Source organism: Vigna angularis, chromosome 6 (assembly GCF_016808095.1).
Source record: "Vigna angularis cultivar LongXiaoDou No.4 chromosome 6, ASM1680809v1, whole genome shotgun sequence".
NCBI classification, from domain to species: domain Eukaryota; kingdom Viridiplantae; phylum Streptophyta; class Magnoliopsida; order Fabales; family Fabaceae; genus Vigna; species Vigna angularis.
In genome coordinates, this window is record NC_068975.1 from 27232055 (window position 1) to 27259843 (window position 27789).

Below are 27789 nucleotides of genomic sequence, written 5' to 3' on the forward strand. Positions count from 1 at the left end.
AATTGTCATTTTTTTTAATTTTAATCGTTTTTTATTTGTTCGTTTTATTAATCCTAACCATTTTATTAATTTTTATTATAATAAAAACTTACGTAATGTGTTTTTATTAGTATTATCTAATCAGTTTACTATTATTATTTTTTATCAAATCAATTAAAAATATTCTAGTTATATCTTCTTCTTCTTTTCTTTACTAAATCTAAATAGTTCTTCTTTTCACTTTCTTTCTTAATTTATATTTCCTCCTCAATTCAAAAAAAAAAATATCGTTAAACTTTAATATTAAAGAATTATAAAGAAATTATTGCAAAATGGTGACATCATATGATGTATTTAAATTAAAATTTTCAATTATGAAAACAAAAAAGTTTTCTTTTACTTTTAAAATATATTAAAGTATAAAAAACTATATTAACGTGGACTTCTGTATTGAAAAAAATAAAATAAAAAGAAGCAAAAGAGAGAATGTGGTACAACGCTACCCAAAGACACGAGAAAAACTGCACCAAAACACAACAAAAACTCATTTTAATCGGTTCAAGTGAAAGATAATCAAGCAAAGACTAATATAATTGGAATAAAAGTACGTTTAAACGGTTCAAAAGAGACAAAAACGCACCTGGAAAAGCAATGTCGCGGAGAGAAAAGACGAGAAGGAAGACGATGAAGTGGTGCTCGTAACAGCGGATTTGATGAAGTGGTGCTCCCCAATTGAACCGACATCTATTCTGGCCTAGACGTCGGGGCCCTCACTAATATGACGCCCAAAACAACTTTTCATCAGGCCATTTAGACGTTGGATGGCATGATCTGACGTCTCACTGCGGAAAAAAATAACTTTTCATCTACCTGTCAGACATATACACGTCCGTTGGGAGGGACACCGACGTCTATAATCGAATATAGATGACGGGGTGGCAGGATCGGACGTCTCTAAGGTTGAAAAAAATGACTTTTCACCTACCTGTCAGGCATATAGACGTCTGTTAACGGGGTCCCGACGTCTATAATATTATAGACGTCGGGACCCCGCCTAACAGACGTCTATATGCCTCCTTATTTACGAAAATGTCACCTGTCAATAATTTACGTTGGTTATTTTGTGATCCAACGTCTACGGGATGACGTTAAAACCCAATTATGCACTAGTGATTAAAATCAAATATGAAAAATAAAAATTCATAAATACAAATTAATTAATCAATCAAACTCTATTAAAATTAAATATGATACAAAATAATTACATGATACATTCATGCCTACAACCACATACTTTGGACCAACCATTGTCATTATTTAAAATAAAAAATCCATATTTATTTTAAAGATAAATGTCGTAGTTCTGGTATTTGAAAGAGTAAATTAGAGTCGATAGTCGCTTAAAACAGTGAAAATATTCAATGTATAAAGTGTTTGTTAAAATATTCAATGTATATCCAATTTAACAATTATATATTTTGAATGATGAGTTTGGCCTTTAAGCTGAAAAGTTCCGAATTGTAGTATTTTTTACACATTTAGTATCCCAATAAAATATATAAAGACAACAAAATAGTTGAATGATGGTATATTTTACTAGAAAACAACATTAAAATAAAGAAATATTTGTAGAATATTAGGGATTAGTATTAAATAAAAATTAAAAGTATATTTAACTATTATTAATTGAATTTATACGCTAGTTATAAATGTTGCAAAAGTTCTAGTAGATAATTTTTATGATTGAATAATGAAAGTACAATGAGTTGATTCGTTAATGGAATCTCAGTGGTCAAACAAATTTGATTGTGTCTCTATTTTGATTATTATTTAATGGAAATTTTAATTTTATAAAGTAAAAATTATCACAATATGCATATATTTATGAACCATTATTTTATTTGAAAAAATTAATCACAAACATCGTTTTATTTAAAATCAATCACAAAAGTGATTTTTTCAACAATGTTATTCTAATTTTTAATATAATAAATTATTTGAAATAAATTAAAGCATGAAATTGATAGTTACATAAAAATACATATAATTATGGAATTTAAGATGACAATAAATTAAAAATTAATTACAATTACAATCAAATTGTTTGGCATAATATTTAACAATTACCATTGAGAATTAACTTATAAATTTTAGAGTTGTCAAAATGGGTCATAACTCGCGAGCCAGTCCGGCCCACCACGGGTTTGAATCGGGTTGGGTTAGAAAAAATTGTATTTTTTTTATGTGGGTCAGATTTCAACCCGGCTCATGCGGGTTGAACCCGTGGTGGGCCGGGTTGGCCCACCAACCCACCTACCTAATTTTATTTTATTAAAAATTAATTTTAATTTTATAAAAAAATATTTATTATTTTGTTTTTGCTTGAAAAAATTATTTAAGTTTCTTATTTTCAAAATTAATTAAACACCTGGAAGTGAAATTTGGGAGTGAAATTTGTTTAGATTTGTATTATAGAAAGTTTGTAATTTTTTTTATTTAAAAAAAATGTAATTAAGTGAGCTAGTGAGCCAACCCGTTTACCCACCAACCCGTGATGGGTCGAACCGGATTCAAATTTTTCTGGCTTGCTAATAAATGAGCCGGGTTGGGTTGACTCACTAAGTGACCAACCCGTAGTGGGTCGGATCGGGTCGGATCAGGTGGCCCGTTTTGACAGCTCTAATAAATTTTAACTCGTTTAACACGTGTACTTAAACAATTTGACTGAAACACTATGATTCATTGAACATGCATAATCCATTTTGACCAATGCATAATAATCTATTATGTGTTGACTTCAACTCGGTTTGAATAATACAATTTTGAATTTTAAATGTTCATCAAATAATTGATACGACTAAGGCAGAGTTCACGCAATACGTTATAGATTTCGAGATACTTAGACTCTAATTAATGATTTTATTTAGTTGTGGATAAAAATATATATTTTCAAAAACATTTTTTTATTCATAGTGTTCAGTGTTTTATTTAAGATCCACGATGTAAAGTTTATGTTATGTGGTATCAACATATATTTAAAATCAGCGGTTCTATACAACTCGAATTTTAAATTCATGACTTTATCTAAGTGGTGGAGCTTTTTTTTCACATATATAAATTAGTATATAAATAAAAATATTTTTTATTTTGATTATATTTTATATATTCGGCATTTTAAAAAATTTATAACATATATAAAAAGATTTTGTCATTTTTGTTACTATAAGTTTATAATCGACCGATTGGATACAGTTTTGACTTTCGGAGTGTATTATACGGGTCACCTCCCATAAACCCATCAGTTAAGAAGAACAATGAGCAAGGCGCATGAGCAACAGTTAGACGACATCCTTGTCCCAATTTAACTGAAACAATTTTCAAAATATGTTTTGAAAATTCTCTATGTTTATCTATAATCTCTAGAATGGAAATATCCCTATCAAATATAAAAAAAAGATATTTAATTGCATATTTTATAAAAATTCGAAAACTTATTTTTGAAATATATAATAATTTTAAACTATTTCAGATTTAAAATTGGTCTGGGAAAACATCAATTTTAAAAACCAATCATCCAAACTATTTTATTTAAAAAAATATTGATTTATATTTAGAATTCAACAATTTAGATTTGGGTCTACAAAACTTTAAATTAATTCTTTTATAAAATATAGATTGAATTTAATTTCAATCCAATTAAATTTAAATTTTTAAAAATCCAACCCTTCTCCAATTCTCTTATAAAAAATAAACTAAATCGAGGATGATACAAAATATCGAATTTCAATTTTGTGAATGAGTTGAAAAAAAGGTGGTCACAAATCACCAACAAAGCTAATGAATACCTTAGTAACTAGCTATACTCCGAAAATATGATTATCTTACAAAATTGTTAAGAAAATATTTTTCCACTTTGTGTTTATTTGAGTTAAGATTCACAATAAAGTTAACCATGATTAATTATAAATTTATTTTAACTATTATTAATTTTGATTTTATAAGTAATTTATTGCAAGGTTTAAAATAATAAAAAGTAATAGTCACATTAAAAGATGACACTTAATTATTTTATTAATAAAAAGTTATATTATAAATAGAGATTTTTATTAATTGAGTTTTTTAAAATCATTTATAAAAACTATTTTAAACTTTTTTTTCTTCTCTTATTTGGATGTTTGGCTTCATCGTTCATTTGTTTGAAGATTAGAATATGCCATAAAACTTATAACAATAAGGTTTATCTTTTTACATGTTAACTCCTTGGCAAGTATTATTGAATCGTACCATTAGTAAAGATGTTCAAGTATCGTTTATTAAAGAATTTGTGTTTGTTTAACTAACTAACATTACATACTAATTTAAATTGTGAATATGAATATTTATTTATTTAACGAGTTGAAACATATAAAGTTATTAAATATGAGAGTTATAAAATGATCCGAGGAGAGACTCACTGAAACTCGACTTCATGATCAAAACTCTATGCAATCATCTACGTAATATATTTCTAACATACTCAAACACTCTCATAATAAAAATATAAATCCTAATCCTTTAGAGACAAGTTCTAAATCTTTATGTAAAAATACTAATTAGTTGTCTTATTTATGTTTAAGTTCCAAAACATTTTTCAATGATTAAACACCATCTAAATAACATAAATATGAATAAAAAAAGATAAAACATAAGAATAATAAAAAATATTATATTCATAGAAATAACTATAAAGAATTTATATACATTACATTCAACCTCAATAAAATTAAATTTAGTTATTCCTACACACGTCTAAAAGATAAGAGGATTTAATTTTTAAAGATAAAGGGAGATGCATATTATATATTTAGTAATGATTTATTCTTTAATATTTAATTTGAGATGTTACATTTATATGTAAAATAATTTTAAAAATATAATGCTTTATTGATATCGGGATAAAATTGAATGATATTTAAATTTTGAGAGAAGGCTTAAATGATAGATGAGTAATGAAAACAAAATAAAATAAATGGTGTTTGTCTACATGCCATGTACGTTACAACACGCTTAACTCTCTACTTCAAAAACCAAAACATAAAGGCTTATTAATTAGTCTCATCTCTTCTTTAATTTTCAGTTTCAAACCATAACTACACCCACCACCCATATGTGTAATTGTGTCAACAACTCTATTTTTCTTAGACCTCATCAACAAATAACATGCAAAACCTTCGCACCTCATCATCTTCCTCCATACAAAATCCAGAACCAAGCTCCTCCACAAACGCCGTCGTATCAGAAACATCTCTGAAACAAAAGAAAGACGATCCAACATCAGAAAAAGCTACGAACATGTCCACCATGGGTAAGCCCAGGGGTCGCCCTCTAGGCTCCAAGAACAAGCCCAAACCAGCATCGGTCAGGAGCCGAGACACCCATAATCTTATCGAAAGTCACATGATCGAGATAGCAAGTGGAACAGACATCATCGATAACTTGGTCCAGTTTGCTCGAAGGAAAAAACGAGGTTTTTGTGTTCTGAGCGCCATTGGGAGCATTAGGAATGTGACTCTCCAGCAGTCGTTGATCCCTGACACCATCATGACACTGGAAGGTCAGTTGCAGATACTATCGTTGAAAGGTTCGTTTTTGCCCGGAGCAACACCGCCTACGTTGTCGGTTTATCTGGCCGGTGCTAAGGGACAAGTTGTCGGAGGCAAAGTGGTAGGTCCGTTGGTGGCATCAGGAAGAGTTTTCATTGTTTTGGCTGCGTTTTCTAATGCTGCATTTGACAGATTACCCTTTGTGCTTGAGGGTGGCGAAGAGGCTTCATCCTCTAATCATCAACATCATAACAATTTTTGTCCTTCAAATCTGCCATAGATGATGATGATTCAACCTTGCTCCGGCTAGGTCACCAACTTCAACTTCATGGAAGTTTGGTGTGATACTTTAAACAATTCAATTACATGGACCTATTTATTTTTGTATAATTATGCAGACAACTTTTTAATTATATCATTTTGTTTTGATTTTAATTTAGTTATGCCAATATGTTTGTGATGTTCGGTCTAATCGTTTTGCTTCTTTTCCATGTTTTTTTAGTTTGGAAAAAAATATGTATGATATATATGTGCAATATACCAGTGAAAAAATAAATAGGAAATGTTTTTGCGTAAATTGTTATTATTGTATTAGCATAACTACATTTAGAACTAAAACTTTAGATAATTATTTAAGTGTTCGATGACGAGGAGTTCATATATAATAAATGATACGATGCAATGAAGAAAATACAAAGTTTACACCAATAAATGTAAAAAAAAATAAAAAAATCTATTTTTACAAGTTATGATGAGATTCTTGTGGGATTTTAAGAATATTTGTGCAATTTAAAGATAAATTTTAAAATTTTATCTACTTCAATAAATATAAATATGATCATTGTTTGGTAATTGAAAGTACGTGGTTTTAAAAGTATGATTAATTGACCTAATTCCATGGATCTCAAAGGGAGATTACACGGTGGTGCCCTATAATGTTGGACGTAATTCCATGATCTGCAAGGAGGAGATTCATGGTGGTGCCCTTAATGTTTAGAATGATTTGCATGGTAGCTCAGTTTTGGAGGTTTTCCTAACGCTCCAATGGTCTTTCATTCTCAAGTAGAGAGGATTGATCCATGTGGTGAGGAGTAGCAGGAGGTCCTAGTCTTGGGTGCTTTCAGTATGGTTCAAGGTGAGTCATAACGGACTAACCTCGTGAGTGTGGTAGAGTGAAATCCATTAACAACGACTTTGCAAAGCAGTAGAGGCCACCACGAGTGCATGACCCGCCATAGTTCGACAATCATTCTAAGTCCGGACGAGTCAAGTTTAGGTGCAACAAGTCATGTTTGTATAGTCTAATATATCTGTCTTATTTGCATATTGTGTGTGAATGTTATAACATGATTTTTATATCTAGTTCACCCTTGCTTCTGTGTTTGTGTTTTGCTTGGGTATACTTTTCTTTTGCAATGATCATCCACTTGGATGTGAATAGAGGTGAATGAGGTGCCTCTGGAGCAGGCTTTGGAGGATGATGTTGCTGCTTAGTTTAGTTAGGACTCTTAGTTGTTCTTATTATTTTGAAATACTCTAGTATCTTTAAGTTTTAAATTACTACTCATTTTGGGATGACTGTAAGATTAACTACCTTATTTACCGTCTACTCTAACTATTCTCTTTTATTTATTTAAATGTGGACTTATTATATTATATACTTCTATATAATCTGGAATATATAATCTGAAATGTTACGAGAACCCAACATTATGTTAATAAAAACGAAAGTGTTTGACATAATTAACAAATATATATATATAATAATAATAATTAATAAATAAGATAAGTTAAAAATTGATAAAATAAATAAAATAACTAAGATATAAATAAAAAGACATATTGTAGTAAATATTTTAGTTAAAAATAATATCCTATAATTTATTTATAATTTATTAATATTGAATCTCCCATTAATTCTTCTTGAAAATCATTTACTACAAAAGATTAAAAAAGTCATAGTACTATTCTCGTAACATCAAATTTTATGGCTTTTAACATTGTTTTTGTTTATCAATTTTAATTTTCATATAATACATAATGTTGAAAGTATTAATCTAATATTATTTTATAATTTAGTTTTTTTCAAGATTGATTGATGAAACTATCCCGAGTTCAGTTTGAATATATCAATTTAATATTTTAATTCATTTTAAAAAGGAATTTAACTCTAGCTTATTGTCTGAACTTTTGGTTAACATAACCAAGAATTTTTTCTTTTTTATGTTTTGTATTCATGAGCGATGAGAACTCTAGTTTTTTCTTTTGGTCAAATTAGGAAATAATAAAGATTAATTTGACCAATTATTAAAGTTATTAAATTATTTATTTTTACTGGTTTAAGATATCTTATAATAATAAAGATAAGATTACAATGGATACTATGAAATCTTTCGAATATGTTATTCTAGTAATTAATTTTGTGGCAGATCATAATGACATTTATTATTACACGTAAAGGTGTGTGAGCAAAGCAAGGTAGTCTCGGTTCGGTTCATGTATAGCTGCGTGGGTCCCACACACTTCTCTCACTCTCGCTTCCTGTGCTCACAAGCAGGTTCTTCCCTTCCAAGTTCAAACCAAAATATTCATTCTTTCTTCGTTCTTGCTAATTCCCCGAAAGCACAACAATTATTTATTCTTTATCTTCTCGATTTCTGGCTAAAAATTGTTAGGGTTTTGGGAAATTAAGCTTAGTTTAAATCTGTTGTAATGTGTGTGCCAATTGTGATGTTAATTTGAGCTGTTGGTTAACTCTGGGGAATGGTTTAGAAAAGGAAAAAAGTAGCACTAGTTTTTCGTTGCCATGGAAAAAGGGCTGCTTCTTTTGTTGTTGCTGCTGTTGGTCATGGTGCTTTCTGCCTTTGCCATGGATGTGGAATATTCACAGTGCAATTGTGATGAGGAAGGGTTTTGGAGCATCCACAACGTCCTGGTTTGCCAGAAAGTGAGCGACTTTTTCATCGCCATTGCATATTTTTCCATTCCCCTTGAGCTCCTTTACTTTGTCAGTCGCTCCAATGTACCCTTTAAATTGGTCTTCCTTCAATTCATTGCGTTCATAGTTCTCTGTGGATCAACCCATTTACTTAATGCCTATACTTACTACGGCCCCCACTCGTTCCGGTTGTTTCTTTCCCTCACTGTTGCTAAGTTCCTCACTGCTCTTGTCTCCTGTGCCACTGCCATTTCCTTTCCCACCCTCATACCTCTTCTGCTGAAAATCAAAGTCAGGGAGCTCTTCTTGAGGCAGAATGTGTTGGAATTGGGCCAGGAGGTTGGGATTATGAAGAAACAGGAGGAAGCTAGTTGGCATGTTAGGATGCTCACCTGTGAGATTAGGAAGTCTCTGGATAAGCATACCATCTTGTATACCACACTTGTTGAGCTTTCCAAGGCCTTGGATTTGCACAATTGTGCAGTTTGGATGCCTGATGATGATAGGAAGGAAATGCTCTTGACACATGAGTTGAAACCAAACTCAGCAAGTAGTTTTCACAATTCTATTCCTATTAGTGATCCGGATGTGTTGGACATAAAGAAGAGCAATGGCGTTTGGATTTTGAGGCCTGATTCGAAACTAGGAGCTGCAAGTAGTGGTGGTGGATCTGGGGATTCAGGTGCCGTGGCAGCCATTCGCATGCCCATACTTCATGTTTCCAATTTCAAAGGAGGAACACCAGAGTTAGTTGAAACGGCTTATGCCATACTGGTTTTGGTTCTTCCATATTCAAACTCCAGGACTTGGACCTCCCATGAAATGGAGATAGTGGAAGTGGTTGCTGATCAGGTTGCTGTGGCCTTGTCTCACGCGTCTGTTCTTGAAGAGTCTCAGCTTATGAGCCAGAAACTTGCAGAGCAAAACCGGGCATTACAACAGGCTCAGAAGAATGCAATGATGGCCAGGAAGGCTAGGAGTTCGTTTGAGAAAGTTATGAGTCATGCAATGCGGAGGCCAATGCATTCAATCCTGGGCTTGCTTTCAATGTTTCAAGAGGATAATATAAGGCCAGAACAGAAGATTGTTATTGACTCAATTTTCAAAGTTAGCAATGCCCTATCACGATTGATTAACGATGTGATGGAGATCTCTGCAAATGACAATGGGACCTTCCAGTTGGAGATGAAACCTTTCAATCTGCATTCAATGATGAGGGAAGTTTCTTGCACTACCAAGTGTTTGTGTATATATAAAGGCTTTGGTCTTGAAGTTGATGTAGACAAGTCTTTGCCTGATCTGGTTATTGGTGATGAGGCAAGGTCTTTCCAAGTAATTTTACATATGATTGGCTATTTATTGAACATATATGACAGAGGGACTCTCGTATTTCAAGTTTATCTTGAAAGTGATAGTGGAGATAAAGGTGATAAAAATATTGGAAAATGGAGATCAAGCATGCAAAATGCTTATGTACATATAAGATTTAGTTTTCATATAAATGGTATCAGTTCCCAGGCAGATGAAACATTTTCAACAACAAATTGTAATGTTAAAGGGCACTTCAACAATGAATCTAAGGAAGTCCTCAGCTTCAGCATGTGCAAAACACTGGTGCAGGTAGGTGCATCATTCTCTTCAGAAAATTTCAATATCACTTTCTGTCAGTGATTTGTAGTTATATGAATTATTCCTACATTTATGTTTTTACTGTTTATTAAAGAGCTCTATTTCCCCCCCTTTTGAGAAATTCTGTGCTGCTCCATTAATTTTCTGAATTGTGTTGGCTGTAAACCTCAGCATCACATTTTATGCTTAGAAGATGATTTTAGGGTTGAACCCTCAATGTTGAGTTGGTGACTGATGCATTGAGGAGTTGATATCGAGAACATATGATGAATTAAAATTAGACTTTTTAAGTGTGAGAGGTCATTTTTAGGAATAAGAAATAGCCTTCACATACAAAGCTCCTATTTGGTCTAGTTTCAAGCATCATAGGATTTGGGGAAAAATATTGAAATAACAAAAAGGACTAAGAAGGTCTGCTTTTTTCTACTGTGGGATCTATTTGTTCTATAATTTTAACGTGAAAGAGACTAGAATTTCCCCCATTCCTCAGTTTTATTATGAGAACAATAAATACTAAATATATTCAAAACAATAAGCGCTTCATGCATTTTGTTTTGTCCTTGCCTGCCAGCTTGACTGTGGGTTGGTTGAGCAGCTTTTAGCGGTAAACCGACTGAAGTAGGTTTAGTTTTAATGTGGTGTGATTGTTTTCTGTAATTCTGACAGTTGATACAATATGGAATCATATGCAGATGATGCAAGGTAATATTTGGATATCAACTAACACTATGGGTTTGACACAAGGAATGACGCTTCTGCTCAAGTTTCAGTCAGGATCATCACATGGAAGATTCATTCTTGCTCCTAAAGATTTATCAAACTCCCAGTTTAAAGGGCTTAAGATTGTGTTAGCTGATGATGATGATGTAAACAGGACCGTGACCAAGAAGCTTCTTGAGAAACTGGGGTGTCAAGTAACTGCTGTTTCATCAGGATTTGAATGTCTTGGTGCAATCAGTGCCTCTGGTAACTTGTTCAAAATTATTCTGTTAGATCTTCACATGCCTGAAATGGATGGTTTTGAAGTTGCAAAAAGGATTAGGAAATTACAAAGCCATAATTGGCCCTTGATCATAGCTTTCACTGCTAGTGCAGAAGAGCACATCAAGGAGAGATGCCTACAGGTGGGAATGAATGGATTCATTCGAAAACCTATCCTCCTCCATGAGATTGCAGATGAACTTAGAGCTGTCCTACAACGTACAGGTGAAAATTTGTGAAAACAATCTTAAATGCATCAACTTTTTAGGTTCCTCAAAATTCATGACTTTTGACATGAACCTGGAGTTCTTAAACTAAATATAGTAGATACTACATCCATTTTACTAACCATTTTACTGATTAATCTTTATTCCCAAAAATGAATTATGGCTTTCAAACAATGTGTATAGAACTGCTACCCATCATCAGAAAGGACGATGCAAAACCCTGAAAGTGCCTATGGTTTTATGCATTTGTTTATGAAAAGATGGAAGAATGTGACATATTAGTGCTTTTCTGGCATACTATGTCGCGCAATTGAGAACATGTTTTGTGATATTAGTTATTCAATGAAGATGCACAAATTATAGTGTTTAAACATTCGAGACCAGCATATGTATAGTTTCTTGCTAGTTGATTATATTTGATGATCATGTGCAATTGATATTTTAAGCATAGAAGGCTTTTGAAATTTTTGTATGAAATCAAGAAAAAAGAACTTGTACAATTGAAAATTAAATCACAAAAAAAAAATCTTCATAATCAACTTTTAATTTGACATGTTACATTAAAATTCTATTTTCTGTACTTAAATATTACTAATATGAAAACTTCATTCTATTTTTCTTTTGTTTTAAAATTCATATTATTTAAGTGTAGAAGTTTGAATTTTAATGTAAAATTCAATTTATATTGTACTGTTAACTCTTCTGATTTATAATATTATTTAACATAAAAATGAATGAAATTAATGTTTAAAATCAATTTTTAAGATTATCCTTATTTAGTTCTTGTTATTGTCTCTCACTTATATAATTTATTTGAGATTTGATTTACTTTGATGTATTTATTATTTTTATACGTTGACATTTATAAGAAACTATTCTAGAAATATGCTTATAAAAAATACCATAAAATTTATACATGCTTATAAAAATACCATAACTAGTTTGATCAATTTTCTTGTAAGTGAGAAAAAATAATCAAATAATTTAAAATAATAAGATGATGTAAGATGAAATTATTAAATAAGTAATTAGATTAATAATAATATGAGAATATAAATATTTAAGGAATACATTGAATCAACACTTTAAAATATGATTAATTGAAAATGGTTTAATATAATAATATAATACAATTTTATGTACTTAAATTGTATAAAATTATAAATTTATATTAGATTGTATAAAATTGTTATATAAATTACAAAATTATATGTTACAAACTTGCATCAAATTTTAAATTTTTATTATTTAAACAGTTTGTATATGGTAAATGTTGGGAGTTTATGTTTTGTGATAAGTATTTAACTGGCAGTGCTTTGTAAAAAAAAAATATGTGATAATCAAAGTATGTCATTGTTGATTGATTAACTTTTAAAATTTAATTTATATATTAGTGTAGTTTAAACCATCTTGTTTTCATATTATTTTCATAGAGCTTGATCTGACGTCTAATAATTCATAATTTCTGACTCAATTTACTGGTTAAATGATGTTTTTAAAATTCCTATGTTTTTTTAGTTTTTCTTATTAAATAATATTAGGATAAGTAAAATTAACTAAACCATCTTATTTAAAGTTTGGAACGAGAATATTTATAGGTAATTGACTTCACTAATAATATTAAATAATTCAAATAGTTGTCTAAGGCAAAGAGTTAAACCTAATAAAGTAAGTAAACAAAAGAAAGAAATGAAAATATATTAAAAAAAATCGATAAGAAAAAAGGTTAAAAAATTTAGAAGATCTTAAATCAACATGAGGAAGTCCTCAATCATTCTTTTTCTTGTTTTATAATATTCCTAATTTTATTTGTTAACATCTCAACATCTAACAGGGAACAACAATTTTAGAAGCAATATACCAAACTTTATAATTTATAATACAAGTTATAAACTGGTAAAACCATTATCATTCTGAATATAAACTTCATGAGAAATCGGCTTAAACTTTTTTTGAATTGAGAACAACAAAGATACTTCAAAAACATGTATATATTAATGATTTACATTTTGAAACTTTCTATACCATCTAATATTTTTTTAGAATTATCAAATATTAATATTAATATTTGATAATTTAACAATTACTAATAATTTTCATAAAGTCTAATAATGAAAATGTTGATTCTTTAAATATATATTATGAAAATAAATATTGGACATAATAGGAATTAAATTGTCTTATTCAAACCAAAAAATTGAATTGATTTATTTAAAAAAACATTTAACATTTTCTAAAATTTTAAAATTCATCTTAACATAATTAAGAGTGATTAATACAATGACACAATATAGTTGAAGATCTTCATACCTAAATTTACATTAATTGGACACTTTTAAATCAGCATATCGCATTATTAAAATTTCTAGAGTATAAATTTGAATTTTATTGTAGCATATCAAATTAAAAGTTGATTAAAATTTTATCTGTACAATTTACTCTTAAATACATTAATCAAGTTGTGGATGGCTCATGAGTATACAGAACAAACCCCTTATACCAAAACCTCACAATCTTAAATCAGAGAAATAATGTTTCACGTTTTTCTAAAGTGTAATGACTATTAATATTTATGAAACTAATAAATATGATAAAAAAAATTAAAATATGATGAGCATTAAAAATATAATTACAAAAATGTTAGTTATTATCAAGTGACAGACAAAATCCACCAACCAAGAAATCTAAAATTCAATTAACAAAAAGCTTTTCTAATTTGTATGCGTTCATTTGATCAAATGAGCAGTCAGAAGATACCACCTCAATTTTAAATATCGTATTAATTTCTATAAGTTTATTGAATAACTAATATTACAACAATACATTAACAAACAACATAAGCTAAAATTAGTCTAATGTATAGTTTTTTCACATTCATCCATCTTTTCATATTATTATATATATATACACACACACACACACACAAGAAAGTAAGCACTTTCAGAATTTTGCATTTAGTCCTTTTTCCTGTTTGATTATGAGAAGAGGTTCTATGCGCCTTGAAAAAGTCACAATTCATTATACGGCCAAAGGATCAAACAGAAAAATGGTTAGCAAGATGAAGCTAGTATCTACTATCTATCTAGTATATTTTAGTTTGTTAAGAATTCCAGGTTCTCTTTCAGAATGTTGTAGTGATTAATTTGAGGAACCTAACAGATTTGGGATAACTAAACTTGTTCTCACAATTTTTCACCTGCACGTTGCAGGACTGTTCGAAGTTCATCTGCTATCTCATGAAGAAGGATAGGTTTTTGAATCAGTCCATTCATTCCCACTTGTAGACATTTCTCCTTGATGTGTTCTTCTGCACTTGCAGTCACAGCCACGATCAAGGGCCAATTACGGCTTTGGAATTTTCGAATCCTTCTTGTAACTTCAAAACCATCCATTTCGGGCATGTGAAGATCCAGTAGAACAATTTTGATGGAGTTACCAGAGGCACTTACAGCACTAAGACATTCAAATCCTGATGAAACAGCAGTTACTTGACACCCCAGTTTCTCAAGCAGCTTCTTGGTCACAGTCCTGTTTACATCATCATCATCAGCTAACACAACCTTAAGCCCTCTAAACTGGGAGTTTGAAATATCTTTGGTAGCAAGAATGAATCTTCCATGATATGATCCTGTCGGAAACCTGAGAAGAAGTGTCATTCCTTGTGTCACACCCATAGAGTTAGTTGACATCCAAATATTACCTTGCATCATCTGCATATTGTTCCATATTGTATCAACTGTCAGAATTACAACAAACAATCACACCACATTAAAACTAACATGCCTCAGCTGGTTTATCGCTGAAAGCTGCTCAACCAACCCAGTCAAGCTGGTACGCAAGGACAAAATAAAATTCGGTTTTAGGCCCAACTGTTCAAAATATACAGGACAAAATGCATGAACGGACTCATCGTTATGTTATTTAGTGTTAATTGTTCTCAGAATACAACTGACGAATGGGGGAATTTTGAGCCTCTTTCATGTTAAAATTGCTTAACTAATAGATCACTCACAGGAGAAAAAAGTAGACTCTCTTAGCCATTTCTGCTATCTCAATATTCATTTTGTCCTTGACGCCTATGATGCTAGAAATTCTCACAATCTAGGTTAAGATCTCAAAAGAGGATAATATATCATAGATATGGGATAAACAAGACAAAATCTTAAAGTTATAGAGGAAAATAGCGACTGTAAAATGTTGCTAGACCCAAGGGATACCATGATTGTCAATAACAAAGAAAGATAGTTGTTAACAGACTGGAGATAAATTACAGCTCATGAGATAGAAACCCTAATATCCTTAGCTGAAACATGCCAGGAGAGAAATCTGCGCAAAATTAAATGTCACTGCCACATACAAGAGATCACTGATTTGTAAATTTTCAAAAGAAAATGGTGCACCTACCTGCACTATTGTTTTGCACATGCTGAAGCTCAGGCCTTCCTTAGGTTCATTGTTGTGCTGCCTTCTACAAGAATAATTTGTTGTTGAAAATGATTCATCTGACTGGGAACTAATACCATTTACTCGAAAATTAAATTTTATATGTACATAGTCATTTTGCATGTTTGACCTCCATATTGCAACACTTCTATCATCTTTATCTCCACTACCACTTTCAAGATAAACTTGAAATATGAGTGTTCCTTTGTCACAAAGGTTCAATAAATAGCCAATCATATGTAAAATTACTTGGAAAGACCTTGCCTCATCACCAGCGACCAGATCAGGCAAAGACTTGTCAACATCAACTTCAAGACCAAAGCCCTTATATATACACAAACACTTGGTAGTGCAAGAAACTTCCCTCATCATTGAATGCAGACTGAAAGGTTTCATCTCCAACCGGAAGTTTCCATTGTCATTCGTGGAAATCTCCATCACATCATTAATCAATCGTGAGAGTGCATTGCTAACTTTGAAAATTGAGTCAATAACAATCTTCTGTTCTGGCCTTATACTATTATCCTCTTGAAACAGTGAAAGCAAACCCAGGATAGAATGCATCGGCCTCCGCATTCCATGACTCATAACTTTCTCAAACGAGCTCCTTGCCTTCCTGGCCATCATTGCATTCTTCTGGGCCTGTTGCAATGCCCGGTTTTGCTCTGCAAGTTTCTGGCTCATAAGCTGAGACTCTTCAAGAACAGACGCGTGAGACAAGGCCACAGCAACCTGATCAGCAACCACTTCCACTATCTCCATTTCATGGGAGGTCCAAGACCTGGAGTTTGAATTCGGAAGAACCAAAACCAGTATACCATAAGATGTCTCAACCATCTCTGGTGTCCCTCCTTTGAAATTGGAAACATGAAGTATCGGCATGCGGATGGCTGCCACGGCACCTGAATCCCCAGATCCACCACCGCTACTTGCAGCTCCGAGTGCCGAATCAGGCCTCAAAATCCACACCCCTTTGCTATTCTTTACGTCCAACACATCTGGATCACTAATAGGAATAGAATTGTGAAAACTACTTGCTGAGTTTGATTTCAACTCATGTGTCAAAAGCATTTCTCTCCTATCATCATCAGGCATCCAAACTGCACAATTGTGCAAATCCAAGGTCTTGGAAAGCTCAACAAGTGTGGTATACAAGATGGTATGCTTATCCAGAGACTTCCTAATCTCACAGGTGAGCATCCTAACATGCCAACTAGCTTCCTCCTGTTTCTTCATGATCCCAACCTCCTGGCCCAATTCCAACACATTCTGCCTCAAGAAGAGCTCCCTGACTTTGATTTTCAGCAGAAGAGGTATGAGGGTGGGAAAGGAAATGGCAGTGGCACAGGAGACAAGAGCAGTGAGAAACTTAGCAACAGTGAGGGAAAGAAACAACCGGAAAGAGTGGGGGCCATAGTAAGTATAGGCATTGAGTAAATGGGTCAATCCACAGAGAACTATGAACGCAATGAATTGAAGAAAGACCAATTTAAAGGGGACATTGGAACGGCTGACAAAGTAAAGGAGCTCAAGGGGAATGGAAAAATATGCAATGGCAATGAAAAAGTCACTCACTTTCTGGCAAACCAAGACGTTGTGGATGCTCCAAAGCCCTTCGTCATCACAATTGCAGTGTGAATATTCCACTTCGATAGCAAAGACAGAGAGCACCATAACCAACAGCAAGAAAAACAAAAGAAGCAGTCCTCTTTCCATGGCGACAAAATAATTAGAGCTACTATTTTCCTTTTTCTACAGCATCCCCAAAGAACATACACCGGAAATTGACACCACAATTGCTACACGCATTACAACAGATCTAAACTATGTTTAATTTCCCAAAACCCTAACAATTTGGAGTCAGAAATCGAGAAGACAATGAATAAATCAGGACCTGGTATGCTTTTGGTCAATGATATTAATTGATAAAATAATGCCACCCATCACCAAAAAATCCAATCTTAGGTTTTAAGATTGCACTTGGTCGAAGGCAGAGAGAAAGAGATGGGACCCACGCACCTTTACTCAACTGAACTGAAACTCCCTTCCTCTCTCAAACAACCTTTACCAGCAATAATCATAATCAATCCGACACTCAATTATTTACTACTGTAACACATGATTTCAAACATTTCTTAATGCATTGATTTTGACTTCTTCAAAATTGCATTCAAAAACTCAAAGTAGAAACAACAATTTAAAAATAAATAGATATAATTATTTAATTTAATGATTTTAAATTTATTTTATGTATTAGTTAAAAAAGTTATATTTATTTATTTAATTAAACTGTATAAAAAATTAAAACAACCATAAAGTTTTGCACCTGCAGAAACCTTTTTGTTCCTTTACCTTGCATGTAACAATGTTATGTCCATTCCCTTTACACAATCCAGAACTATTCTTATTCTTTGATAGTTCTTTTTCACCTTTATAACGTCTTGCTTTCGGACCACCTTTTTTTTAGAAATTGGAGGACAATGTACAACATTCCCTGTTACTTCTTCCTCAACAACACTATTATTATAGGACTGTGAAGGAAGGGGAAATTAATTTTGAGTGCAAAATGCACTGTCAAAAAATGAGAATTTTTTTCATAAAAAGAAATGGAATCTTTTCATTACAAAAGAATTTGAAAAATCTTATAAATTTCAAAAAGATTTTCTTTTCAAAAATTAAAGATAATATTTTTCAAACGTTTCAAACCAATGACAAAAATATTTGTGTTTATAAATATTCGCAAATAAAATATATGTAAGGAATAAATGATACTCGAGAATATTTAACATCAGTTGATAATAGACAGGAAATAACTATAAACATATTGATGCGAGTACCATGTTATTTATACCAATATCCAATACTAAAAAAAAAACCTAAAAATTATATTTTATTAAATATTTAATTTAATTTATATTATATTTTGTATATTTTTTAATTTTATTAAATTTTATTTAACAAATTATAATATATTTTTAAATTTTCGCAAATATCTACGAATTCGTGGAATTTTAAAATATTCACAAATGATTTTTAAATAAATATTTAATAAATCACATAAATAGCGAATAATTTCTTTTTGTTATAAATCAGATAAATCAGTTAAAATAGATATTATCTTAATCCGTTCTTATCCTTAGTTTCAAGCCTTTACATTTCAAACATTCACTGAGATACGCTCTTATGTCAAAGAAATAATTTTATCTATTTATCGGTAAAGATCTTATAAACTTCAAAGTTTTTGTCTTTAAAAAATATATTATATAAATTTATATTATTTTAATTAATTATGTTAATTATTCATATTTCAACATAAGCATAATTAAATCAGTGATCATTAATTATATTTTAACTACAGCCACAGGGTAGTATTACCTTAATAATGATAGTAATAATAGTAATATTAACTAATTATTTATCATAAATATAAAATATAATTTAAATTAATTATTTATTATGAATTTTAAAGTTTTAATAATGATACAATATTTATTACCCTAAATTTGAATTACATAAAGTAGATATTTATTGTGCAATATTAGTATTTTTGTTTATTTTTAATAAAAAAAATGATAGTTAGTGACTTATGGAACAAAATATCTTATTCAACCTAATATGTGTGTTGTTTTGTATTGTATTTGTGGAAGAAAAGAAGGTGACATGAAAATAGGGTTTTTTTCTAATTTTGTAAAGTGGGCATCATGTTGTGCTGTAGCAATGCGATGATCCTTCAGACTGGGTCCGTAATATCATTTTCAGTAGTCACCACATATTAAAGTTTGATGTATGCATTATTATATGAAGAAAAAAATCAATAATGTTACAGATGTCACGAAGAGAATATTTCAAATTTAATTTTAAGATAAAAATTATTTTTGACAAATGTTATAAAATTTATAAGCTAAGAATTTAATAATTAAGAATTTATCATGAGCTGGAAACTTATTAATTATCAATTAGTATACAAACTATATTAAAATAAAAATTGTGGAAAATTTTAAGTAATAACTTAACTGATAGACGTAAAACGAATATAAATATATAAAAAAAAGTAAACTAAAAATTCATAAAATAAATTACTTTTGAAATGTTTATAAAGTAAAAATTCTTAAAATAAATTATTTAAGGTGATTCTCAAATGTTTTTGTATTTATTAACATAGTTCATAAATTAGTTAAATAAAATAGTAAATATTTTTTTATCATACCAACAAAAAATCTAATATCTACATTATAATTTGTTTAGATGAATGATAAAAAATAAAAATAAAATGTATAAAGTGTTTAATATGAGTATATTACTATATAATAATATTTTTTAATTGGTACACTTAAAACTGAGAAACTTCTCATATTTAGGTTAAATTTTAAAAAATAAATTATTTAGATACAACGTTTTTCAAGAAAAGATGTTTGACCAAATTTATCAGAAATACATTTTCATTAAAAGGTGAAAATCTAACTTTTTTTAGTTAAAATAATAATTTTAATAAAAAATAATATTAATCTTATTAAAATATTTAATGTGATACTAAACTAAATTTTTGAATAAAAATGATACATTATTATGATGTTTTTAGAAAACCTAATAAATATTGTAAGAAATAGTTTTCATCAAGGAAATAAAATAAAATTCAATTATACAACAATTAATAATGTCTAGTAATTTTGTTTTAATCTATCAAACAGCTGTCCAACACTCCTTTATAAAGAAAAATAATGAAAAATGAAGTAGGAGGTAGTTTTTATCTAGGGGAGTGTTTAATATATAATTTACAAAGTAATCATTGAAGCATCCATATTCAATATTAAAAACTGGTGCCATCATTATAGCTGAAAATACCACCACCAACTCTTGTATTAATTTGTTAAAAAGAAACAAATCATATTGGATGTGTAAAAGAAAATTAAATAAAATATTTTCATTGAATAATTAAGCTAAGTGATTCCTAGTTCTTGTATTCTGTTCACATGACCTTTGAGGCACTTTTCGTATATTGGTAATAAACTATTACACACTAGACATTGCTAAACAACTGAAAAGATGTAATAAATAATAAATAAGGGATCACTGAATCATTACTAAATGACAATGTTATAAAAAGCATGATCAGTATCAAATAACCACAGAAATATTTTTTAATCATATAAATACCAAAGAAATATTTTCGTCTGGATGTAATGTCTTTTTTGACACTGTTAAAGGAGATATATTAAAATGTATTGGTTGGTATTGGACAAAGTAGATATATCTCAACTATACCTTCTTTTATATTTTATTAATTAGTGAATAAGTTAATTTTAAAGTACAGAAAAACTCATTTTTTCCTCTTGAAAATTCTTTTGGAGAAATATATCTAAATAAACTGTAAGTCGATTATAATATCCAATTTATAGTTTAAAAGTGTTTCAAATTCGTTGTATTTATTTTATTTTTCTCATTTAAGTTTTGTGTTTATCCCTCAATATTTCAATCAAAAAGAAATTAGTCCTGCAAGAATCTAGGAAATAATATTTTTAATAAAAACAATTGAAAACGCCATTGGAAGTGCAATTTAAAAATACGTCTTCAGTTTTCCTTGCATCATAAATCAAAATGCTCTTAAAATCACAAATTTACTACTTATCTAAAAACTTCTGAGCATACAGAATATAGTTAAAAAGTATACCAGTTAACCATATTACACTACGCATAATGTGGACTGTATCTTAAAAATCGAAAAAGTTTCATTACATTTACTACTTTACGAGCCTAACGACCAAGAAGATGAGCAGAGAAAGATAATCAACATTTTCAAAATAGGCTTAAATGAAGAAGCATAATATAATAATCATGTATGCTTTGACAGAATTTGGAAGAATATATCTTAAAGTGCACTTGAAAATGAAAGGAAAATATAATCCACAACAGATTAGCTAATCTAGGAAACATATATCTATGATATTTATCCCGGTATGAACTAACAGGCCTGCAAAAATGAAGTAAGCAACCTGATTTATACATACAACACCAGTAAATGAGGCAGAACAATATTTTCAAGGACAAGCATTAGTACTAATTTTCAGAAGCCACGAGCTTTAATGAATGGTGCATACTATAAACGGCATCACGCGACAAAGAGGACCGGTATGTATAGATATCATACATCTATCGCACATTGGTTTATCAAATCCAAAGCCATATCGAGTTTTCAATCGGGAATTTGCTCATAGCCCCCATTCTCAGGAGACTGGTGCGACCCATGACCTGTCCTTCCTGCGGATAGGAAACCTTATTACACCATAGCGAAACTATTAGAAGGAGCAGGTTAGTCCATACCTGTCAGCTCAAAACTGGAATTTCTTGAATCCGGACGAGCCCAGTCTGTGGACCGGGGAGGCGTCCCCTGCAAACCAAGCTGTTGAATCATGAAATGACTTCCCCCCATGGCTTGATGCTCATCATTTCCGCGGATTGGATTTCCACTGGGAGAGTCGACGGATTGGCGGAAACCTAAACTTGATACCGGTTCACTAACAGGTGGTGGTGGCAACTTACTTGCAGAGGCATCAACTTTTGGGCTAGAATCCTTCTTGTTGTCAATAAAAAATGTTCCAACGATGACCTGTGTAGATTAACCTTTCATAAAAAATGACTTCCAGGCAGTGGTTGATAGGAATAAAAACAGGAAGGTGCAAAATATAATAGTGAAATTTGACGATGTAGATATAAAGTAAGTCTATATGCATACTTTATTCACCGGTTTTCCCTATCAATTTTACTCTTACCAAGCACAACCCTAAATGCCCGTCTCATCTTCCCTTTTTCTCCCTATGAAATTTTTATACATGTAAAATCACATTTGTGTATATTAAGGTGAAGGCCATAAAAAAAAACTACAGAACAAGCAGGAACAGAAGTAGAGAACTGATCACATACAACTTTCTCTCCAACCCCTGTTTTACCTTGAAGCATATGTTAGCAACCTCATGACCGCAACGTAAAATCATATCAACAACTACCGAACCTTCCCACTAAATGAGGTTGGTTATATCTAGTGGTAAATAATGTCCTAATCATAAATCATGCTCAATGACACATTTTAAATCTAAATTATGTTGATGGTTAGGCCTACAATTTTTCAAGGCACAAATTGCATATTGATCAAGACAAAGAAAAATAGAATAGAGCACAGCTCATATTTGCCATCAAAAAGTTCTTCCATAGTTCTTTCTGAAATTACCTGAACTGGACCAGCTGCTTTAAGCGGCCCACCAACTCCACCGCCTATGATTTGTCCATCAGTGTTAGATAAACATACACTTAGACCACCAGTTCGAGTTCCAATCTCATTACGGACGTAAGATCCAGTAAGTGAAATAATTTCAAATCGACCCTGATGTCAAAGCAAAGAGTCAAACTTTGATAACTGCAATATGAGCACATGAATACCAAATATAATAAAGCAGAATCCCTTGACAAAAAGAATTAACAATTTTTATTTTCAGCAATTAGCCATGTGCTCATTATGTTGTAGACAATGACTGCTGCTTAACAGTTAATTCATTAACAAGTGACAACACAGGAAAAAGATAATACTAACTTAATGCTGACCGGCACTAACTTTAAGTGACCGGTTGTAATCTAATATAGATAGTTTTCATTAAGGTTCCTCATTGTGTCTGTAGTCTTGAAGGCAACTCAAGAATGAAGATTAGTTTTCTTGTAAGAAACTGGTGCAAGAGTTATCTACAGATTCTGAAACCATTTTGCTAAAGCTTCTAATTTAGATCATGAGAAAATTGGTCCATAGAATTTGGGTTTATACAAATAAGCCATAAGCACACACGTGTACATGAGAAGATAGGATGAGATCAAAATGAAGAGCGTGAAAAGGGAAAATTAGTTATTGTTATTAAGTAGAATTTTAAATGAACATCTATAATCCAATGTTTTTAATGGCATAATTAAGAAACAAGAGTTTTCAGAATGAACACCTTCAAAAATTTATGAGAAAAAATGAAGACAAAACACTAGTCCCTTTATTACTAGTAGTTAGAGAAAAATTCAAATTTGAAAACTCATTCACCTTGTTTGATGACAAGTGAAGAACCTTAAATCAAAGGGAGAGTACGTTTTCCTCTCCCGAGTAATGCTTAAATTATAACTTCTTTCCCTCCAATTTTAAAAATTACACTCTCCATCCACGTCAGAAACATGTTGCACTTTAGCGCATTGACTGATCCTCTTAATGGTGGTAAACAATTATGAATAAGCCTCCTAGTAGGGATGGAAATGGATAAAATTTGAAAAAGGTTATAAAATCCATTCATACACCACATTTAAAATTAAACCTGCCTCTGAACCCATACCCTGAGAGCCTCACCCATTTTTCACATTCTAATTAAATGGAATATTTTAATTCTGACAAACTAGTAAAACAAAAATGCTATTGTTAATACTGAAAATCAATTATGAAAAATCAACCAAACGAAAACATAAACTACAAATTATACCCCAAGTTGGATGGAAGAACAACAACTGCTCCCATAATTGAATGAATAATATAAAGCCATGAAAACTTTAGAGAGCAGAATTACAACAAAAGCCTTTAGGGTTTGAGATGAGAATTATATCATGGGTAAACTTTAAGATGACAACTTGTATCATTAAATAAGTAATTAAATATAATATTTCAAATTTTAGGTTTAATATATTAAATGATATGCGTGGGTATGAAATGGGGGGAGCATATTAAAGTACCCACCCATACTGGCATCTCCAAATACAATTTTAATCTCTCCCAAGTGCATTTTTGCTCTCTGCAACTTTTAGCGTCACTGGAAACTAATTTTCTACATAGGACTTTTATGAACGACATAAAGTTTACAATATTCCAACTAGTGGCCTAAGAACATCATCCAAAATCTTATTTTATTTGACAGTAAAAGTTTAAAAATAGTTGCCATTGTCAATAATGAAGAGTGTCAGAGAGGAAACTATCTTTAAGAGGCTCATTCACATTAAATAACCAAAGTGTAACACAAATCAATATATCTAAGGAGGAGAATGTAATTTACCCAACAATAAAATCAAATATATTATAAACAAGATTTTAAGTCTTGGTTTTATTCTAGTACTCACATAAATTAGATTTTGACAAAAATTGAAAGTTTCAACGTTTCCTTTTCCTTTAAAAGATTGTTTAAAGAATATCTATAAGAATATAACAAATAGATATGATAAAAAAAAAGTAACTAATATGTTACCTCATATGTAATGTTGCCTCCTGAGGTTGCTGGCTGGCGAAGAGAGGCATTAGAGATGGAACCAGATGCAGAGAGAATACACATTTCACGCCTACTTTGTTGCATGAATAACATAATTTTCTGGCCAACATCCTATTGAGTGCACAGTTAAACAGTAATCAAAGTAATACACATACAGAAAAGAAAGTTGAAAATAAACTGGACAAATGACAAAACATAATAAATTCAAACAACAAGGATGGAGGAAAATTTACTTGTATAAAGAGTGGTGAACTACAAGGAAAAATTGAATAACATCAGAAAAATACAGAAACTAATAATTTCTCTGAAACAATTTATATGTTGGAAATGCAGAAAAAAGTGTAACTACACTGATTGTAATAGTTCACATGACATCCAAAGGTTAACTGTGGCTATTTGGCACACCTATTGCGCCACACCTAGATCCATTGTAGGAACCCTTAAGCAGGTGCAACTTTGTGAACTTCAGCAAGCGACACAGGATGACTAAGCTGACCCCTAAAAGGCATTATTCCTGAATTGTCCTAAATTGCATCCTCTCACCACATAATCTCAATTACAAGAGACACTGTTACATTATTTATAAAATATTTGCTCATAAACTCCCTTAGTCACTTAAAACATGATCTGCCATGAAATTACTCTTTGAAAAGACTGAAATCACCACCACGCAAGAAACAATGCATGTTGAACAAATCTGGAAGGACTATAAATAGATGGGATGGGGTGGAACAAAACATATGGTAATTAATTACTAATTAGTGGGGTCGTAAATAAGTATAACTATTCAAGCTTGACTGGTTAAATGCTTAATCAAACTGGTTTGCTTAATTAAAGAAACAAAAGCAAACTTACACTTGATATTAAACTCATTTATATACATAATATAATGTTAAAATTACGTATATCTAACATCTTGAGCGTGTATTTCTATTTGTATATTATGATCTAGTATTCAATGTTATAATAAATACTAAATTGTAGAAAGTTTAAAGTAATATAAGTTTAAGGAAATTTTCCGCAAAAAGAAAAAATAATTGAATTAAAAATGGGATAAACAAACCACACGCAAGATTTATTTTTATCTAAACAAGTCTAAACTCAATCTTCCGGTTAAACTCATTTATGTAGATGAGCCAAGCATTGTAATCCATTTTTCACAAGGCAAGTCTAAGATTTGTTGTTTGGCTGGACTAGTTTACATTCCTACTAATTAAACTCTTAGGGTAGGAGATACTTAAATGAACAATTTAGTTGGCATATATTAGTGATATATGATATATAGATTGTCAGGCTGTTTAGTATATAGGTTCAGATGCATGCAAGATATAACAAATTATCAATTTAGTCTGACAAATATTACCTTTTCTCTTAAATAGCCTTTAAGTAAGGAAATTACAAAACTAATCTCTAAGGTATTAAATATCCATCAATTTACTAATGTCCTACGAAGGATTTTTCAATACATAAGAAACTTTATAATGTGATTTCTAATACCTGGGAGAATGCTTATATAATTTGGTCATTTTAGGGACGACTATTAAGGATACGGAGTAACATTTTAGGGCTGAAATTGATGGGTTATTAATTTCTTTTATAATATAATAACCAAATCGGTTGGGACTTCGTTACAGGTCACTCACTGTACTTGCCCTGAAGCAAGTAGATGCAGAAATTTAAAATCCACAAATAATATTCGAAGACTGAAGTATGAATAACGCATACCTCACCAGCAGCAACAGCAATGACATGCGGAGTGAACCCTTGCCCTGCATTGCCTGCATCACCCCATTCACAGCAGAAACATCTAGTTAAAATTCTGCCATCAATCGCGCACTCGGTACCTTAGGTATTTTTGTCAATCCTTAAGCTAAAAGAAACACTTCCGTACGACTAAAAAACACTTTTAAACTCGTACGAAACGCTATACTCGCAATCCCAATTCCTAAACATTTTCAAATTAGAACGAAAAAACGAACGCAGAATCCAACAACACAGAGAGAAGCAAACGCACGAGCATACGAATACAAAAGAAGCGGAATTAACGAGCGAAATTGAGAAAGGGAAAGCGAACCTAGAGCGAAGGAATGGGATTTTTTGGATGTGAAAGATGAAGAAGAATGGAAGGTTGGTGAGTGGGGCTTCTTGTCCGCGGAGAACGACTGAGACGAAGCCGTAGCGGCTTTCTTGGCGGCAAGAGCCTGCTCCGGCGTGCCGTACTTCCTCGGGCGCCCCCGCTTCCTCTTGGCCGGTTCCAGCTGCGACGAGACAGCCGAGGCCACGGAGTGAGGGTAGAGTATGTGTGAGGCGTCGGCGTTGGGCAAGAGGCCGTTGGTCGGAGAGGCGGTGGTGGCTGCGGCGGTCTGGGGCGGTGGTTGGGGCTGGTGGTGATGGTGGTGGTGGGGGTGGTGGTGGTGGAAGAAGGAGGTGAGTTGGTTGTCATTAGGTTCCATGTTTGGGACAGAAAGATGTGTGTGCTCCCACTGCTCCCACTGCTTTTTTTTTTAGATATTTTAATTTATTTTTATAATGAAAACAAAAACAGTTTATCTTGTAAGAAGGGCAGTGCAGAGTCTGAACTCAACCCTTTCCATTTCGTCTTTCCCTCTCTTATTTTCACCCTCTCCCTCTCCATATTTTCTTATTCTATTTTTCTACCTTTTTTATTTTTATTTTACTCATCATCTTTAATTTAATAATAGTAATAATAATAATAATAATAAATATTAAATAAAAAGAAA

At 31.4% G+C, this 27789-nt stretch overlaps 4 protein-coding genes across 6 annotated transcripts; 2 read left to right on the top strand and 2 right to left on the bottom strand.

Moving 5' to 3' along the window:
- Nucleotides 1–5178: 5178 nt before the first annotated feature.
- LOC108344319 (AT-hook motif nuclear-localized protein 20) lies at nucleotides 5179–5841 on the top strand. The gene has a single exon (XM_017582778.1). The coding sequence runs from the start codon at nucleotides 5179–5181 to the stop codon at nucleotides 5839–5841; it is 663 nt and encodes a 220-aa protein (XP_017438267.1).
- Nucleotides 5842–8026: 2185 nt separating this feature from the next.
- Nucleotides 8027–11756, top strand: LOC108344320 (protein EIN4). Its single transcript, XM_017582779.2, has 2 exons — nucleotides 8027–10119; nucleotides 10821–11756. Exons 1-2 carry the CDS (start codon nucleotides 8368–8370, stop codon nucleotides 11346–11348), a joined length of 2280 nt encoding a protein of 759 aa, XP_017438268.2. The 5' UTR covers nucleotides 8027–8367; the 3' UTR covers nucleotides 11349–11756.
- A 2523-nt stretch (nucleotides 11757–14279) lies between these two features.
- On the bottom strand, nucleotides 14280–17888 carry LOC108346097 (protein EIN4-like). 2 transcript variants are annotated; one of them, XM_052879164.1, is made up of 3 exons: nucleotides 17355–17888; nucleotides 15741–17147; nucleotides 14280–15046 (listed from the first exon to the last, which is right to left on the bottom strand). In XM_052879164.1, the coding sequence occupies exons 1-3, from the start codon at nucleotides 17493–17495 to the stop codon at nucleotides 14519–14521; spliced, it is 2076 nt and encodes a 691-aa protein (XP_052735124.1). In that variant the 5' UTR covers nucleotides 17496–17888; the 3' UTR covers nucleotides 14280–14518. The 2 variants fall into 2 exon arrangements, with proteins under 2 accessions (XP_052735124.1, XP_052735123.1); XM_052879163.1 differs by having other exon boundaries at nucleotides 15741–17887.
- Nucleotides 17889–21579: 3691 nt separating this feature from the next.
- On the bottom strand, nucleotides 21580–27655 carry LOC108344321 (AT-hook motif nuclear-localized protein 14). Of its 2 annotated transcripts, none has more exons than XM_017582780.2 (6): nucleotides 27123–27655; nucleotides 26774–26826; nucleotides 25028–25159; nucleotides 23002–23154; nucleotides 22098–22383; nucleotides 21580–22034 (listed from the first exon to the last, which is right to left on the bottom strand). In XM_017582780.2, the coding sequence occupies exons 1-6, from the start codon at nucleotides 27499–27501 to the stop codon at nucleotides 21970–21972; spliced, it is 1068 nt and encodes a 355-aa protein (XP_017438269.2). In that variant the 5' UTR covers nucleotides 27502–27655; the 3' UTR covers nucleotides 21580–21969. The 2 variants fall into 2 exon arrangements, with proteins under 2 accessions (XP_017438269.2, XP_052735255.1); XM_052879295.1 differs by having other exon boundaries at nucleotides 21580–22049; nucleotides 27123–27654.
- Nucleotides 27656–27789: the final 134 nt, after the last annotated feature.

Excerpts from the sequence above, each read along its gene's own strand:
- LOC108344319 (XM_017582778.1), top strand. The coding sequence starts at position 5,179 with ATGCAAAACCTTCGCACCTCATCATCTTCCTCCATACAAAATCCAGAA.
- LOC108344321 (XM_052879295.1), bottom strand. The coding sequence starts at position 27,501 with ATGGAACCTAATGACAACCAACTCACCTCCTTCTTCCACCACCACCAC. Across the intron at positions 23,155-25,027 it reads GAGGCAACATTACATATGAG|GGTCGATTTGAAATTATTTC; the intron begins GTAACATATTAG and ends CTTTGACATCAG. Across the intron at positions 22,050-22,097 it reads TTCCAGTTTTGAGCTGACAG|GTTTCCTATCCGCAGGAAGG; the intron begins GTATGGACTAAC and ends TGGTGTAATAAG.
- LOC108344320 (XM_017582779.2), top strand. The coding sequence starts at position 8,368 with ATGGAAAAAGGGCTGCTTCTTTTGTTGTTGCTGCTGTTGGTCATGGTG. Across the intron at positions 10,120-10,820 it reads TGTGCAAAACACTGGTGCAG|ATGATGCAAGGTAATATTTG; the intron begins GTAGGTGCATCA and ends AATCATATGCAG.
- LOC108346097 (XM_052879163.1), bottom strand. The coding sequence starts at position 17,495 with ATGGAAAGAGGACTGCTTCTTTTGTTTTTCTTGCTGTTGGTTATGGTG. Across the intron at positions 15,047-15,740 it reads TGTGCAAAACAATAGTGCAG|ATGATGCAAGGTAATATTTG; the intron begins GTAGGTGCACCA and ends AACAATATGCAG.